The 18,636-nt window shown below is 39.6% G+C and overlaps 1 protein-coding gene across 2 annotated transcripts in view; it reads left to right on the forward strand.

The window, feature by feature from the left end:
- Window positions 1–18,636, forward strand: part of LOC126460849 (ubiquitin-protein ligase E3B) — a 297,274-nt gene that overhangs the window by 152,110 nt on the left and 126,528 nt on the right. For both annotated transcript variants that reach the window (XM_050095948.1, XM_050095949.1), the window contains exon 11: window positions 10,726–10,862. In XM_050095948.1, coding sequence (XP_049951905.1) covers window positions 10,726–10,862 — 137 coding nt within the window. The remainder of the gene's footprint in view (window positions 1–10,725; window positions 10,863–18,636) is intronic.

Here is an 18,636-nt window from a genome sequence, read left to right on the forward strand (position 1 = left end):
AGAATGGATTATGGTAAATCACATTTGGTTTTGAAGAATAAAGAAAATTGGACTTAAATGGAGACTGCGTATACCGAAATCTGTAGAATTTGATTTATTACGTTTATCCATCAAGGGCATGGATACTTTGGGGTATGAAAATGCTCAGCATATGGTAAAATTTTACTACTTTAAGAACTTAATTAAAAAAGGACTGTCTGTACTACATACAAGTGAAACTTGCCAAAAGATGAAAGACAACAATCAAGCGATAATGTTTAAGTCATACTCAATAATAACTAAAGATTGCTGGTTTCTTGCCCAATTACTGAGTAGAGGGTGGTAACATATATATATTTATTTATTTATTTACACATCAGGTTGCATAGGACCAAATTGAGGAGCAAATCCCTAAGGTTATGCAACGTTTCAGTACATGAAATTACAACATAAAAGAAATAACAGATAAAAATAAATGTTTATGAACCCAAAAAAAGTCAATCCATATGTTTAAGTAAGCACAATCAACAATACAATAAGAATCAGCTTAATTTTTGAAGGACCTCCTTGACAGAATAGAAGGAGTGACCCATGAGGAAACTCTTCAGTTTCGATTTGAAAGCGCATGGATTACTGCTAAGATTTTTGAATTCGAGTGGTAGCTTATTGAAAATGGATGCAGCAGTATACTACACTCCTTTTTGCACAAGAGTTACGGAAGTCCGATCCAAATGCAGGTTTGATTTCTGTAAAGTATTAACTGAGTGAAAGCTGCTTATTCTTGGGATAAGCTGATATTGTTAACAAGAAATGACAGTAAGGAATATATATATTGAGAGGCCAATGTCAAAATACCCAAACTCGTGAACAGGGGTCGACAAGAGGTTGGTGAACTTACACCACTTATTGCCCGAACTGACCGTTTCTGAGCCAAAAATATCCTTTTAGAATGGGAAGAGTTACCCCCAAATATAATACCAAATGACATAAGTGAATGAAAATAAGCAAAGTAGACTAATTTTTGTGTCGAACGATCACTCACTTCTGATACCATTCGAATACTAAAAATGGCAGCATTAAGTCTTTGAACAAGATCCTGAACGTGGGCTTTCCACGACAGCTTACCATCTATCTGAACACCTAGAAATTTGAACTGTTCAGTTTCACTAATCATATGCCCATAATGTGAAATTAAAACGTCAGGTTTTGTTGAATTGTGGGTTAGAAACTGAAAAAACTGAGTCTTACTGTGATTTAGTGTTAGTTTATTTTCTACAAGCCATGAACTTAGGTCAGGTACTGCACTATTTGAAACTGAGCCAATGTTGCACACAACATCCTTTACTACCATCAGCAAACAGAAATATTTTAGAGTTACCCATAATACTAGAGGGCATCTCATTTATATAAATAAGGAACAGGAGTGACCCCAACACTGATCCCTGGGGCACCCCCCACTTGACAGTACCCCACTCAGACCCCACATCACAGTCATTATCAACATTGTGAATAATGGCCTTTTGCTGTCTGTTGCTGAAGTAAGAGGTGAACCAATTGTGAGCTACTCCCGGTATTCCATAGTGGTCCAACTTCTGGAGCAATATTTTGTGATCAACACAATCAAATGCCTTAGTTAAATCAAAAAATATGCCAAGCGTTTGAAACCTTTTGTTTAGCCCATCCAGTACCTCACAGAGAAAAGATAATATAGCATTTTCAGTTGTTAAACTGTACATTTGATAGCAAATCATGTGATATGAAATGATCAATTATCCTTACATACACAGCCTTTTCAATAACTTTTTCAAACACTTATGGCATAGAAATAGGTCTAAAAGTATCTACATTATCGCTTTCTCCATTTTTATAAAGCGGCTTTACTACTGAGTACCTTAATCGCTCAGGAAACTGACCATTCCTATAGGAAAAATTACAAATATCGCTAAATACAGGGCTAACATGTACAGCACAGTACTTTAATATTCTGCTAGACACTCCATCATAACCATGAGAATCCTTAGTCTTCAGTGATTTAATTAATGACTCAATCTCCCTCTTGTCTGTATCACAGAGAAGTATGCATTTTCCAAGAGAGTTATATAATTCCCTGTAGAAACTAATTTTTTATTTAATTCACCAACAGTGCTCAGAAAATGATTGTTAAATACTGTACATATATGTGATTTATCAGTAACAGAAATATTTTTACTACGAACTGACTTTATATCGTTGACCTTATGTTGCTGACCAGACACTTCCTTCAAAACTGACCATATGGTTTTAATTTTATCCTGTGAATTAGCCATTCTATTTGCATACCACATACTCTTTGCCTTCCTAATGGCATTTTGAAGTACCTTACAATACTGTTTGTAATGGGCTACTGTAGCTTGGTTGTGACTGCTTCTAATATTTTGATATAATTCCCGCTTTGTTCTACAAGATATCCTTATCCCACTAGTCAACCACCTGGGCTGCCTATTACGGCTAGTACTCCGTTTAGAATGTTCTAATGGAAAGCAACTCTCAAAGAGCATGAGAAATGTGTTACGGAAAGCTTTGTATTTATCATCTATTTTATCGGAACTATAAACATCCTGTCACTCTTGTTCCTTGACAAGGTTTAAAAAACTCTCTGTTGATGTTGAATTAACTTTCCTACATAGTTTGTACTTAAATATGACAACGGTTTGAGTGCAAAAGCCTTTTAGTGTTAAAATTTGTGCATCATAGTCTGAAAGGCCATTCTTGCTTTTACTGAAAGGCCATTCTTGCTTTTACTAACGGAATGCCCATCTAGTAATGAAGAATGAATAAAAATATTGTCTATGGCTGTGCTGCTGTTCCCCTGCACCCTAGTTGGAAAGAACACAGTCTGCATGAGATCATATGAATTTAGGAGATCTACCAACATCCTTTTACTTGCACCATCATATACAAAATTAATATTGAAGTCGCTACATATGACTAATATCTGATACTTCCTGGAAGGGGACTCAAGAACCCTCTCTAGCTTGGGTAGAAATGCTATGAAGCCGGAGTTAGGGGACCTATAAACAACAACAATTAGAAGTTTAGTTTCACTAAATTCAACTGCCCCTGCACAACATTCAGATGTCTGCTCAGTGCAGTGTCGTGGTACACATGGGCTCAAATGGAATACTGTTTTATACGTACAAAGCCACTCCCCCACCCCAGAAGGAACTCCTTGAGAAACAGCCAGTTAATCTGCATCCTGGTAAAAGAAGCCTCTGCGTTGTCAAATTATTTAAGTGGTGATATGAAACTTCCTGGCACATTAAAACTGTGTGCAGGACTGAGACTCGAACTCGGGACCTTTGCCTTTCGCGGGCAATTGCTGTACCAACTGAGCTATCCAAGCACGACTCACGACCCGTCCACACAGCTTCAGTTCTGCCAGTACTTCATTTCCTATCTTCCAAACTTTGCAAAAGCTCTTTTGTGAACCTTGCAGAAGTAGCACTCCTGGAAGAAAGGATATTGCGGAGACATGGTTTAGCCACAGCCTGGGGGATGTTTCCAGAATGAGATTTTCACTCTGCAGTGGAGTGTGCGTTGATATGAAACTTCCTGGCAGATTAAATTTAAGTTGTGCTCTGATATACCAATAATTTCAGAGACAAAATCTATAAGCAGTTCACTAACTTTATCTCTAATACCTCTTATATTTTGATGAAATATGCTAAATCCTTCTCTACTTGGAAACATTGCATTCTCGGAAGGTGAGCCCTTAGTTACAGGGACTTCCTTTAACTATGTATACCTATCAGCTGACTTCAGTCTAAAAAAGTTGCAGCTCTAACACCAACTACTACAGGAATTTTTCCGTGAGTGACCCCACCACCACCACCACCACCACCACCACCACCACCACCACCACCACCACCACCCCCCACTACGCTGTCACGTTTAAGCTTAGCCAGCCTCCCCTCCCGTACCTATTGAGGTGCAGGCCTTGCCTAATCTACATCTACATCTATACTCCGCGAGCCACCTTACGGTGTGTGGCGGAGGGTACTTATTGTACCACTATCTGATCCCCCCTTCCCTGTTCCATTCACGAATTGTGCGTGGGAAGAACGACTGCTTGTAAGTCTCCGTATTTGCTCTAATTTCTCGGATCTTTTCGTTGTGATCATTACGCGAGATATATGTGGGCGGTAGTAATATGTTGCCCATCTCTTCCCGGAATGTGCTCTCTCGTAATTTCGATAATAAACCTCTCCGTATTGCGTAATGCCTTTCTTGAAGTGTCGGCCACTGGAGCTTGTTCAGCATCTCCGTAACGCTCTCGCGCTGACTAAATGTCCCCATGACGAATCGCGCTGCTTTTCGCTGGATCATGTCTATCTCTTCTATTAATCCAACCTGGTAAGGGTCCCATACTGATGAGCAATACTCAAGAATCGGACGAACAAGCGTTTTGTAAGCTACTTCTTTCGTCGATGAGTCACATTTTCTTAGAATTCTTCCCACTATTTGTTTTATGTGATCATTCCACTTCAGATCGCTCCGGATAGTAACTCCTAAGTATTTTACGGTCGTTACCGCTTCCAATGATTTACCACCTATGGCATAATCGTACTGGAATGGATTTCTGCCCCTATGTATGCGCATTATATTACATTTATCTACGTTTAGGGAAAGCTGCCAGCTGTCGCACCATGCATTAATCCTCTGCAGGTCCTCCTGGAGTACGTACGAGTCTTCTGATGTTGCTACTTTCTTGTAGACAACCGTGTCATCTGCAAATAGCCTCACGGAGCTACCGATGTTGTCAACTAAGTCATTTATGTATATTGTAAACAATAAAGGTCCTATCACGCTTCCCTGCGGTACTCCCGAAATTACCTCTACATCTGCAGATTTTGAACCGTTAAGAATGACATGTTGTGTTCTTTCTTCTAGGAAATCCTGAATCCAATCACAAACCTGGTCCGATATTCCGTAAGCTCGTATTTTTTTCACTAAACGTAAGTGCGGAACCGTATCAAATGCCTTCCTGAAGTCCAGGAATACGGCATCAATCTGCTCGCCAGTGTCTACGGCACTGTGAATTTCTTGGGCAAATAGGGCGAGCTGAGTTTCACATGATCTCTGTTTGCGGAATCCATGTTGGTTATGATGAAGGAGATTTGTATTATCTAAGAACGTCATAATACGAGAACACAAAACATGTTCCATTATTCTACAACAGATTGACGTAAGCGAAATAGGCCTATAATTATTCGCATCTGATTTATGACCCTTCTTGAAAATGGGAACGACCTGCGCTTTCTTCCAGTCGCTAGGTACTTTACGTTCTTCCAGCGATCTACGATAAATTGCTGATAGAAAGGGGGCAAGTTCTTTAGCATAATCACTGTAGAATCTTAAGGGTATCTCGTCTGGTCCGGATGCTTTTCCGCTACTAAGTGATAGCAGTTGTTTTTCAATTCCGATATCGTTTATTTCAATATTTTCCATTTTGGCGTCCGTGCGACGGCTGAAGTCAGGGACCGTGTTACGATTTTCCGCAGTGAAACAGTTTCGGAACACTGAATTCAGTATTTCTGCCTTTCTTCGGTCGTCCTCTGTTTCGGTGCCATCGTGGTCAACGAGTGACTGAATAGGGGATTTAGATCCGCTTACCGATTTTTACATATGACCAAAACTTTTTAGGGTTCTTGTTTAGATTGTTTGCCAATGTTTTATGTTCGAATTCGTTGAATGCTTCCCTCATTGCTCGCTTTACGCTCTTTTTCGCTTCGTTCAGCTTTTCCTTATCAGCTATGATTCGACTACTCTTAAACCTATGGTGAAGCTTTCTTTGTTTCCGTAGTACCTTTCGTACATGATTGTTATACCACGGTGGATCTTTCCCCTCGCTTTGGACCTTAGTCGGTACGAACTTATCTAAGGCGTACTGGACGATGTTCCTGAATTTTTTCCATTTTTGTTCCACATCCTCTTCCTCAGAAATGAACGTTTGATGGTGGTCACTCAGATATTCTGCGATTTGTGCCCTATCACTCTTGTTAAGCAAATATATTTTCCTTCCTTTCTTGGCATTTCTTATTACACTTGTAGTCATTGATGCAACCACTGACTTATGATCACTAATACCCTCTTCTACATTCACGGAGTCGAAAAGTTCCGGTCTATTTGTTGCTATGAGGTCTAAAACGTTAGCTTCACGAGTTGGTTCTCTAACTATCTGCTCGAAGTAATTCTCGGACAAGGCAGTCAGGATAATGTCACAAGAGTCTCTGTCCCTGGCTCCAGTTCTGATTGTGTGACTATCCCATTCTATACCTGGTAGATTGAAGTCTCCCCCTATTACAATAGTATGATCACGAAACTTCTTCACGACGTTCTGCAGGTTCTCTCTGAGGCGCTCAGCTACTACGGTTGCTGATGCAGGTGGTCTATAGAAGCATCCGACTATCATATCTGACCCACCTTTGATACTTAACTTAACCCAGATTATTTCACATTCGCATTCGCTAATAACTTCACTGGATATTATTGAATTCTTTACTGCTATAAATACTCCTCCACCATTGGCGTTTATCCTATCCTTGCGGTATATATTCCATTCTGTGTCTAGGATTTCGTTACTGTTCACTTCCGGTTTTAACCAACTTTCCGTTCCTAATACTATATGCGCACTATTTCCTTCAATAAGAGATACTAATTCAGGAACCTTGCCCTGGATACTCCTGCAGTTTACCAATATTACGTTAACTTTTCCTGTTTTTGGTCTCTGAGGACGGACGTTCTTTATCAACGATGATAATGTCCTCTCTGGTAAGCCGTCAGGTATTTTATCGTTTCGCCCAAGGGGGGGTCCCTCTAACCTAAAAAACCCCCGTGTGCACGCCACACGTACTCTGCTACCCTAGTAGCTGCTTCCGGTGTGTAGTGCACGTCTGACCTGTCTAGGGGGGCCCTACAGTTCTCCACCCAATAACGGAGGTCGATGAATTTGCAACCATTATAGTCGCAGAGTCGTCTGAGCCTCTGGTTTAGACCCTCCACACGGCTCCAAACCAGAGGACCGCGATCGACTCTGGGCACTATGCTGCAGATATTAAGCTCAGCTTGCACTCCGCGTGCGATGCTGGTTGTCTTCACCAAATCAGCCAGCCGCCGGAAGGAACCAAGGATGGCACCACTGAGATGTTACCGATGCCCTCTGCCATCAGCGACCTCCCCAGCCCCATGATAACGCACCCAACAGCCACATCAAGGTGAGGCCGATCATGACACTGAAACACTTGCATGAAATGCACATTACTGCCACCAGTTTGAGTAGCTATCTTAACTAAGTCACCACTCACATCATATTTCCCGTCCCTATCGACACTGTTCCCTGCTCCACCCACTATCACTACCTGACCCTTCTTAGTAAAATTCCTGTACAACTCCCTTATGCTATTAGTCACTTGAGCCAACCCTGCACTAGGCTTCACAATGCTGGTGACCTGGTACTCACTCCCCAACACTTCCTGCAACTGCTGGCCCACACCTCTACCGTGAGAACTACCTAGCAGTAGAACCTTCTTCTTTCTGCTAGACTTTGCAACTAACCTAGGCCTCCTAATTGCTGAGGACTACATCTACTGCTACATGAGGCTCCTCTCCACTCAACTCTGACAGTTGGTCAAATCTATTGCATATACGCAAAGTAAAACTGTATGAATACCTCCTCTTCCTAGCTGCCTTCTTGCCAACTGCCAGTTGTACTAGTCGAGTGTTGGTACAATTATGTTAAACTCTATCCTATCAACCATGCCAACACAGAGAGAGTGATTAGATGTCTGTGGGAATATTTCTCAGATATAGGAAAGCCACAGAGATTGTTGACAGACAATGGCCCACAGTTTGTGAGTAAAGCCTTTGAAGAGGTTTTAGCATGGAAAAGTGTTAGACGCGTTGCTATCTCAGAATACCACTCACAAAGCAACCCTTCTGAATGTATCATGAAAGAAATCAGTAGGTTATGTAGGACACATTGACATATTGTTCAAACAAACGTACAACTGGGCACAGAAAATACCAGAGTTCAAGGTAGTACTTAGTGAACTTCCACGCGTGTCTACAGGTTTATCTCCCATTGAAATACTGCAGGGTAAACTCATAGGCGACCCCCTGTTGAAACTGTTTAAATGGCCACACAATAATGATAACATACATGGAGACAACGTAGACAATGTTGTAAAATAAAATTTACAGTGAACAGCAGATAAACAGCTACGTAAATGTAATGAAAAAGCTATGACACTTAACTTTGATGTGGATGACTTGATACTAATTAAGGAAGTACACCTTAGCTCAAATTTGAAGAAAGAAACACATAAGTTTTTCCCTCGATATAGCAGTCCTAACAAAGTTTTAAATGTATCACATCTCAAAGCAGTTTTCTCGGTCAGTGCAGAAATCGGTTGAGTAAAGGTTTCTACAATGTTGATGTGTTAAAGCAATATAAGACATCATTAAACTAAACTTAATTAACACAGTAACAACAAAGATCATTCTTAATAGTGAAAGTGTGTAAATGAATACTGTCAACTGTTACTTAATCAACTTTTAAGTATTCCCTTAGTGCAAGATGACTGCTGACCAAAGAGGCAGGTTACTTACCATCATATGCTAAAAACAATGGTTGGGTTTGTGAGATTTAAAACTTTCGCGGTGTACATACTGTTCCGTAAAATTTCGGGAGAACTGCCAGATGTTTGTAGCTTCCTGCCACAATATTTTGGCACAGAATCTTCTGGCCATCTCACTTGAAAAGCATTGTTCAATATGCCTCAGATGAACATGTTTCATGTAAGGTCTTAAGGGACGTGAATTTCTCTGGAATCTGAGATGAAGCTCTCTTTGTTTACGTAGCAGGTTCCTAACGTGACTATTAAACCACAGTGGATCTTTCATATCCCTTAAGACCTTACTCAAAACACGTTTGTCTAAGGCATATTGAACGATGCTTTTCAAATGAGATGGCCAGAAGACTCTGGGCCAAAATATAGTGACATGAAGTTACAAACATCCAAAAGTTCTCTCGAAATTTTATGGAACGATGATTGGGTTTGTATGTGAATTTTGTTTTAGGTGCAGTGTAGGAGACACTCATTGTACTCGAAGATGCCAGTACGAGTACATTATTGAATATCGACCAGCACGAAACAAAATATATACAGTGAAGTGTAAAAAGTGACGGATACCTCCTAATTCTGCGGCAGAACTCCTTTTGCCTGACATGGTGCAGCAGCAGCTCGATGTGGCAGGGACTTGAAAAGCTGTCGGAAGTCCCCTGCAGAAATATTGAGGCGTGCTGCCTGTACAGCCATCCATAATTGCAAAAGTGTTGCCGGTGCCGGATTTTGTGCGCAAACAATATCTCAATATTGTCCCATAAATGTTCAGTGGTACTCACGATGGGTGGTCCGGGTGGCCAAACCGTTTCCTCGAAGTGTCCAGAATGTTCTTCAAACCGATCACGAACAGTTGTGGCTCAATGACATGGGGCATTGTCATCCATAAAAATCACATTGTTGTTCGGGAACATGAAGTCTCCTAGTAGCCAAACATAACCATTTCCAGTCAACGATTGGTTCAGTTGGACCAGAGAATGTGAAGACGGCCACACCATAATGGAGCCACCACCAGCTTTCACAGTGCTTTGTTAACAACTTGGGTCCACAGCTTAGACGGGTCTGCACCACACTTGAACCCTACCGTCATCTCTTACCGACTGAAATCGGGACTTATGTGACCGAGCCACAGTTTTCCAATAATCTGGGGTCCGACCCATACAGTCGTGAGCCCAGGAGGGGCACTGCGAGCAGTGCCGTGCTGTTAGTAAAGGCACTCGTGTTGGTCATCTGCTGCCACAGCCCATTAATGGCAAATTTTGCTCCGCTGTCCTAACAGATATGTCCCGTGTCAATTTCTGCAGTTACTTCATGCAGTACCGCTCATCTAAAAATGCTGACAATTCTTCGCAAATGCCCCTACTCGTGGTCGTTAAGTGAAGGCTGTCTGGCAATCTGTTGTTTGCGGTAAGAGATAATGCTTGAAATTTGGTATCCTCAGCACACTGTAGACACTGTCACCTCAGTGTATGCCTCCTGGGAAAGCATGTAAGGACAACATGTTACCCTCAATACTTTGGGCAGCTACACTTTGAGAGAGTGAAGGAGTTTAAATATCCGCAGTCGACCACCACCTACTCGAATGACACCTCTTACAAAATTAAATAGACATTAATAACAGTAGCATAGCCTATTTTGCATTAAAAATTGTTTACGTCAGGGAACTTGTATTACCAAATTAACTGTTTACAAAACACTTATGAGACCAGTGCTTACATATGCCTCGGAAACTTGGTCATTAAACTCAAAAGATAGTATGTTAGATGTCTTTGAGGGAAAAATGGTTCGAAGAATCACTGGACCGACCTGTGAAAGAGGAAGGTGGAGGAAGTACAGTCGTGAGAAATTTACCAAATCTAGATGGATGAGCCATTTGGCACAGATGAGTGATATAGAATGAACCTGTAGAGCCACAGAATAAGAAAATAAGAAGAAGATCGTATGGATGACAGTTCAGTTGTTGGTCAAAAAGATGGCATAATTCGGTGTGTTCCAATAGTTTTATGAATATTTTGTTTTGATGTACTTTATTTTCTAAATGTGATAATTTATTTAACTAATAGGGGAATCATTTTACTTTTCACAGATCTCGAATTGTTGAGGATGGATACAGGCAGCTAGCTATGCTTCCATCACAAGCACTGAAAGGAGTTATAAGAGTACGTTTTATCAATGCACAGGGTTTAGATGAGGCTGGAATTGACCAAGACGGAGTGTTCAAAGGTGAAAATCTTGTATAAATACTCGTGTGTCTAATTTGATTTTGTTGTTTTGCAACTCTGAGAATGGTAAATAAGGTAGTAGGCATCTTTTTTCAAGTGAGTACCATCTCTAGATATTGCTGCTGGTGCTATGTACCTGCATCTGTTGGTTACCCACAAACGTCATAAGAGAATCTTTTCTTTGTATTTACATTTGTTTGTGCTTATTTAAAATACCCTCATTAATTGAAAGTCCTATTGATTATGAAATATACAGTGATGCATTTTCTGTGTGTAGAAGACATGAAAGCCAGCAAAATTCACCAGCAAGTTTGTGAACTTATGGAGTTTTCTCTGAGCAAGGGATTGGTAAAGAAATGGGTTAGATGACTTGAAGATGACTGTGCTAATCTTAAAGATGGAGCGCAAAAGGGCAACCCTCTATCATCACTAACTACTCGGTGTAGTTATTTGACGCAAAGGTACACAAAAACAGATGTTACTATTCCTCAAGTACCAGGAAGTGGTGTTTGTGAAATATTTACAGAATACTGATACTACCTCAAAAGCAGTCTAGTGGCCAGTGCTTTGAATTTCCTTGAGTGATACTGTACTAGAGCTAATGAATTTCTAAGCTAAATTGTTGTTGAACACAAAATATGGTGGACAGAATTGAAACGACAACCCATGGAATTTAAGTAATTCCTATATTGCATTGGTATAAGGATCAACAACTCAGTATATTCGTAATTTATTAATTAAGGTTTCTATCAGAGTTGCATGTAATATTTTTATTAGTGACTAGCTTCAAACATTTTCATTCAATCTCAAACCATTACATACATTAGAAGGCACAAGGCTATTAACAAGATGTGAAATTCAAAATTTTCAAACATTTTGTGGGCACTGATTACAGTAGTGTAATATTTCATTTATGGTGTACCTGCATTTGTTTTTACATTAGATCGAAATAACAAATGATGATTGATTGTACTACAATTGTCTTGGTACATTTAAAATTCAATTTGCATCTTTAGTTGTTTATGCATAAAATTTTGACAGTCATCTTTAGTTGTTTATTGTGTGTTCATATACTCTGTCTCTCCAGAGATCGTAATGTTATAACTAAATACAGCATCAATAAAGGTCTCAGACATTGTTCCACTATTTCACAATTTGCTGATATGTCACCAGTTAACTGATTTACTGAATCGTGTATCATTAATATTTAAATTCGAAATTCAGACTGTTTGTTCACCAGTTTGTCTGCCTCCTTTATCTTCCACATTATATATTTCCCACACTTTGGATATCTCTAAATTCATTCCTGTGGGTGCTGTGTGTAAATTTTTCATAGTATTTTCAGTATCACATGCAGTATGTTTTGTGCTTCAGAAATGATGGCCCAAAAGCAGTCTTTTTGTTTGGCTGATGTCTTTCTTGTATCTACTTATAAAATTCCGACCAGTTTGGCTTGTATAGAAACGATTGCATGTTCCACATTGTATTCTGTACACATCAAATACACCAGATGCTAAATACTTTTTTCATTCTTTACATTTTCATGTTTTACTTTAAACCTTAATTGACCTGCTGTTCAAATGCTGTTTTGTACTGCTTAAGGAAAGTGTGCACTAACTTTTCCATAGTACAGCCATAATATTTCAGTGTAATAATTTTTTCTTCTATATGTGGCTTCAGCTGCCAGAGATTGTGGTCATTGTGTGTGTGTGTGTGTGTGTGTGTGTGTGTGTGTGTGTGTGTGTGTTTCGTTTTCGTTTTCGACAAAGACCTTGTTTTACAAAAGCTCGTTTTGTGACAGTCTTTTTGTTGTGACTATTTGCAACTCAGCATCTCCGCTACATGGTGAGTACCAACTATCCTTTTCATAATGTTGTTACATTCCATCTTGGATTTTACATTGTGTGTGTAATACTGCAATACTGCTGGTTAAAAGTCAATAAGATCCCTTTCCCATTCCCTTTATTACAACGAATGTATCATCTGTATAAAGTTTGTGCACACAGTAACTATCTTCTTTGTCAGGAGTGAGCTATTCTGAAACACTGCTGTCTCTATATTATTGATAAATATGTCCCAGGGGGGCAGCTGCCCATCACCAAATCATGCTTCTGTCGGTACACTTTCTCACTGAATTCAAAGGAATTAAAACTCAATCTAAATTCCAGTAGTTCGAGGAATTGTATTATTTTGTCCTTTCCCACATTGCCATAGTGTGTTAAATCTCTTCTTATTATTTTTAAAGTTTCATCTATTTGTGCTTTAGGATATAGGTCTACTGTGTCAAATGATGCTAGTAGCATGCTGTCAGTGATTTGCAGGTCACTACACTACTAGGTACACTATAGTTCATTGGAAATCTGTGTGAGCTCACTAGTTTTTTACACAACAACCTTTTCAGTTCTGTCATTGGAGCCTCTCTTCCATCAATAATCATGTACATACTTTTGCTCTCTTTGTAGAATTTTATGAAGGCATTGGCTGGAGGGAGTGTGGGATTCATGTTAATTAGTCTTTCTCATGTGGAATTAACAGAAATTGCATACTTTTAACATTTTTCATGAGGGAGGCATGAAACAATTTCAGTCAGTCTCTGTCAACTTCTGCAATTTCATTGTCTACAAAAATCTGTATAGTGATTTTCTGTAGCTATGACTATAGCTCTACCTTTGTCAGCCCTGACTGTTATTGCTTTGTTTTCTTTAAATTTAGTATTAACACTGGCAATAAGTTTAGTATTCTTGTGCATTTAATTTCTGTTTGTCTTCTGTGTTTCTTTCATAATCAGTTTGTTAGCCTTGACTGCTATCTCTGCTTTTCTACATGTGTCATTTTCATTTGTGTGCATGCTGTTTTTATGTCAGCTGTCATATTAGCTATGTTACTTTCTGTTATATGTACAGTGAGAATATATTTCATACCTTTTTTTAATAAAGGCTCTTCCTCTTTAGAAAATTCTATATTGACTAGGTTTACTATCCTATTAGTAAAACAGTGAGTTTGAGTTTGTTCTGTGTCTAGTGCGTCATTGTCTTTAGTCTCAAAGGTTGCAGGTTGAACACAGGAAGACCATAGATCTAGGAATATCGCTATAACATTTGTAAATAAAATAATAATTGGATCCTTTTACTGACCTCCCAACTGGAATTATACAATTGCTGAAAGGTTCAAAGAACACTTGAGTCTAATTTCAAATGGAAACTGCAGGTAGGAATATCAACAATGTAGGAAAAGATAGATTGCTACTTAAAGAAGACATGTTAAGCTGCAGTCAGGCACAGTTAAAAGACACTTGCATAAAGGTTTGGCCACAGCTGTCATCAGCAAAAGAAAAACACACACCGTTCATATACGCAAGCTATCACACCTCGTGCACACATTACTGCCTCCTCTAGCATATCTCAGTTGAGAATGCAACTATAAAATGGGATGCAAGCAGGAATCTGGAGAGGCAGGGGAGGGGAAGGGATAGTAGGGTACGGGTAGAGAGAGATGAATGCTGTGTGGCAGAGTGTACAAGGACTAGAATGCCAACAGGCACAGCGTCAGGAGGTTATGGGGCAGAGAGGTGGGGGGAAAAAGGAGCGAAAAAGAGAGTAGTGGGGAAAGATGGGCAGGTGCATCGGCAATGTATTTTTCTAGCTCGACAGGCACTCAAAGTCATTGCGTAATCTGTCATTGGCATTTAGTGCAGTGAGCTAACCCAACTCTGAACAGTGGTTCAGTAATCGGCCCTCTGTGACCGAGCCGTTGGGGTTACATGCTACTGACTGTCTCAAGGATCTGGATCTATCAGGCCTCTGAATATACAGCCAGAGATGCAGCGTGTTGCTGCCTTGGTGTCTTCAGAGACTCAAAGTGATTTTAAGCTTGGCATGATAGAAGAAAACTTATATTCCAGATTGCATTTCTCAACTTTGTTTTCTTCCATTTTAAATGGATACCACAGTTTTATCATAGTTTATACAGATAGATCCCAGAAAGAGAATGTCCTCAGTCATTGCAAGAGTGATGAAATTTTGTGAACTGTCAGGCCTCACTCTTAAATTGGTGGGGAAGGGAGACAGACTTTAATGCATTATAAACTGATCCGCTCATGGGGAGAGCATCGATTCCCCCCCCCCCCCCCCCCCCCCCCCCTCCCCCTCCTTTTATGAGATAGGCATGCCAACTTTTTGTCAGGGCACTGATGACCACGATGTTGAGTGCCCCTCATCTAAAATCATTATCATTATGATTTGCCTCGAAGAGAATGGAGAATGGTCTATTGACACATAGTCAACATGCATTTAAAAAAGGAAAAAACATTCTTGTGAAACATAACTAACTCTTTACTCACACAAAGTGTTGAGTGCTATTGACAAGGGATTTCAAATTTATTCCTACTTCTAGATTTCCAGAAGGCTTTTGACACTGTATCTGATAAATTGCCTGCTTATGGAATATTATCTCAGTTGTGCGACTGGATTAATGGTTTCCTGTCAAAGAGGTCACAGTTCATAGTAACTGACGGAAAGTCATCAAGGAAATCAGAATTGATTTATGGCATTCTCCAGGGTAGTGTAATAGGCCTTCTGCTGCTCTGTATGTATCTAAATGATTTAGCAACTACTCTGAACTAGGTTGTTTGCAGATGATGCTGTCGTTTATTGTGTAGTAGAGTCATCAAAAAATAGAAATGAATTGCAAAACAATTTAATTAAGATATCTGTATGGTGTGAAAATTGGCAACTGACCCTAAATAATGATAAGTGTGAGGTCATCCAAATGAGCGCTAATAGGTTTCCATTAAACTTCAGTTACGTGATAAATCAATCATATCTAAAGGTCGTAAATTCAGCTAAATCCATAGGAATTACAATTACGAGCAACTTAAATCGGAAAGAACAAATAGAAAATGTTGTAGATAAGGTGAATCAAAGACTGTGTGTTGTTGGTAGTACATAGAAGTAGTAAAAGATCTACTAAAGAGTCTGCCTAGTCTACACTTGTCCGTCTTTTGGAGTGCTGCTGCACATTGTGGGATCCTTACCAGATAGGATTAGCTGAGTACATCAGAAACTTCAAAGAAGGGCAGCACATTTTATATTATCGAGAAATAGGGGGGAGAGTGTCATGGACACACTTTAGGATTTGAGATGGAAATCATTAAAACAAAGACATTTTTACTGCGGTGGTATCTCCTCAGGAAATTTCAGTCACTAACTTCCTCCTCGATTTAGAAAATATTTTGTTGACACCATTCTAACTAGGGAGAAATGATCATTGTAATAAAATAAGGGAAATCAGAGTCCAGGCAGACAGATACAGCTGTTCATTTTTTCCACACGCTGTTTGAGAGTGGAATAATAGATAAATAATGTGAAGGTGGTTTGATGAACCGTCTGCCAGGCACTGATGTGAACTTCAGAGTAGCCATGTAGATATAGTATGTAGATTACTAATTAGCCCACTAATTTTATTGCTATGTCTTGTACCTAATTTGTCTCACAGCGTGAATAATATTTGATCAACTTTGAGTAAAGCAGTTACCTGATGACATATCAGTAAATTATGAAATAGTGCAATAATATCTGAGACATTCATCAAAGTGGTATCTATGTATTTAGTTATCACACTATGCTCTCTGGAGACACAGAGCATTTGAACACATAATAAATAACTGAAGACACCTGTAATTTTTTTTTGCCTGAACAACTAAAGATGCAAATTTAATTTTAAATGTACCAAGACACTTGTAACGCAGTTAGAAAACATTTGTTATTTTGATATGATGTAAAAACAAGTGTATTATGTATAGTGGACTATTACAAGTGCAGGTACGCCAGAAAAGAGTGATTACACATCATTAATCAGTGCACACAGAATGTTTGAAATTTTGGATTTCACATTTTGTTAATAACATGGTGCCTTCTAATGTAGGTAATGGTTTGAGAATGAATGAAAATGTTCAAAATTAGTCACTAATAAAAACATTACATTCATCTCTGATGGAAACCTTAATTTTTAAATTATAAATGCACAGAATGCTGGTATTCAACATCATGAAAGAAAATGAAGTTCACATAAATAATTTCAGCCCAAAAGATCATATGCTCTGTGTTCTGGGATAGGCAGGAGATGTTGTTTGCTTAAGTAACTTCTGATTCAGTGTGACAAAATCAGTTCTGAGATGTATTGTGAAACCTGAAGAAACTATGTTGATCAATCCAAAGCTAAAGGCAGAGATAGATTAGTCAAGGGATTTCTTTGTTTCGTGAGAGTGACTATCATCATCATCATCATCTCATCCTTTTCCCACATCATGTGGGGCCGGCGTTGCTTAGCTGGATCCTTCTCTTCAATAGATGCCTATCCAGTGCTTCTCCTCTGAGCCACCCTTCCTCCCCTAGGTCCCCTGCTACTGTGTATTTCCATCTCAGTTTCAGTTTTTCTCTTCTCCTTGATCCTTTGATTTTTAGGTCTTCAACTCTTCTTCCCACGCAGTACTCCCCTCTTCTCTGCACATCACATGTCCAGGCCATCTTAGCCCACTTTCTTGGATCTTCTTCGCTATGGGCCTCACTTTCACTGTTCCCCTGATGTAGTCATTCCTTAGTCTATCCTTTCTTGTCACTCCACTCATCCACCTTAACATTCTCATTTCTGCTACTTCCATCTTTTTCTCTTGGGTTTTTGTAATGGGCCAAGTTTCTGCGCTACACAGCATCGTAGCCTCACCACAGACTTGTAAAGCTTTCCTTTCATTCTGCAGCTAACCTTCTTATCACACAGTACTCAGTTCAGTTTCCTCCAATTCATCCATCCACTGTTTATCCTGTGCTGTATCCTCCAGTCCTCCATCACTTTGCATGTAAGAGCCCAGGTATTTAAATTTATTGACCAGCATCAGTTGTTCTCCTTGCAGGTTAATACATAGATCTTTGGCATCCTTTGTACAAATATACTCTGTTTTCATCCTGCTAATTCTCATTCCCCTTTCCTCTAGAGCTTTTCTTCACTGGTCAAGCTTGTCTTGAAGTGCCTACTGGGTGGATTCACAGATTACAATATCATCGGCAAACATCATGCTCAAAGGTGCCTCTTTTCTCACATCTTTGACTAGTACATCCATGACAAGGTCAAAGAGATATGGGCTGAGAGCCGATCCCTGATGTAGTCCTGCTCTCACTGGAAATGCCTTTGTTGCACCTGCACTGCTGCTGACTTGTGTCATTGCACCTTCAAACATGTCTTCTACCAGCCTGATATATTTTTCTGGCAGGCATTTACTTCTAAGACATCTCCATACTTTTTGCCTCAGCACTCTATCATATGCCTTCTCAAGATCGATAAAGGCTATATGCAGTTCAGCTTGTACTTCTCTGTGCCTTAGTGCAAATATTGCATCGGTTGTTCCTCTTCCTTGCATAACTCCAAACTGATCTTCACGTACTTCAGTTTCTAGATGCAACTTCTCAGTTATCCTTTCCCAGATCTTCATTGTTTGGGACATCAGTTTTATCCCTCTATAATAGTCACGGTTTGGGATATCCCCTTTCCCCTTATATATGGGAACCAGTATTTTTCTTCTCCATGCATGCAGCATTCTTCCTCCTTTCCAGATCTTCTGCATTAGATCCCAGAGAATATCAGTTCTCTGTTCTCCCAGACTTCTCCATACTTCTATTGGGATTTGGTCTGCCCCTAGGGCCTTCCCATTTTTCATTTACTTCATTGCGTGCTCGACTTCTTCCCTACAGATACTTTGGGTCATTCTGTCATTTATATCTCCA

This window comes from Schistocerca serialis, chromosome 1 (assembly GCF_023864345.2).
Source record: "Schistocerca serialis cubense isolate TAMUIC-IGC-003099 chromosome 1, iqSchSeri2.2, whole genome shotgun sequence".
NCBI lineage: Eukaryota > Metazoa > Arthropoda > Insecta > Orthoptera > Acrididae > Schistocerca > Schistocerca serialis.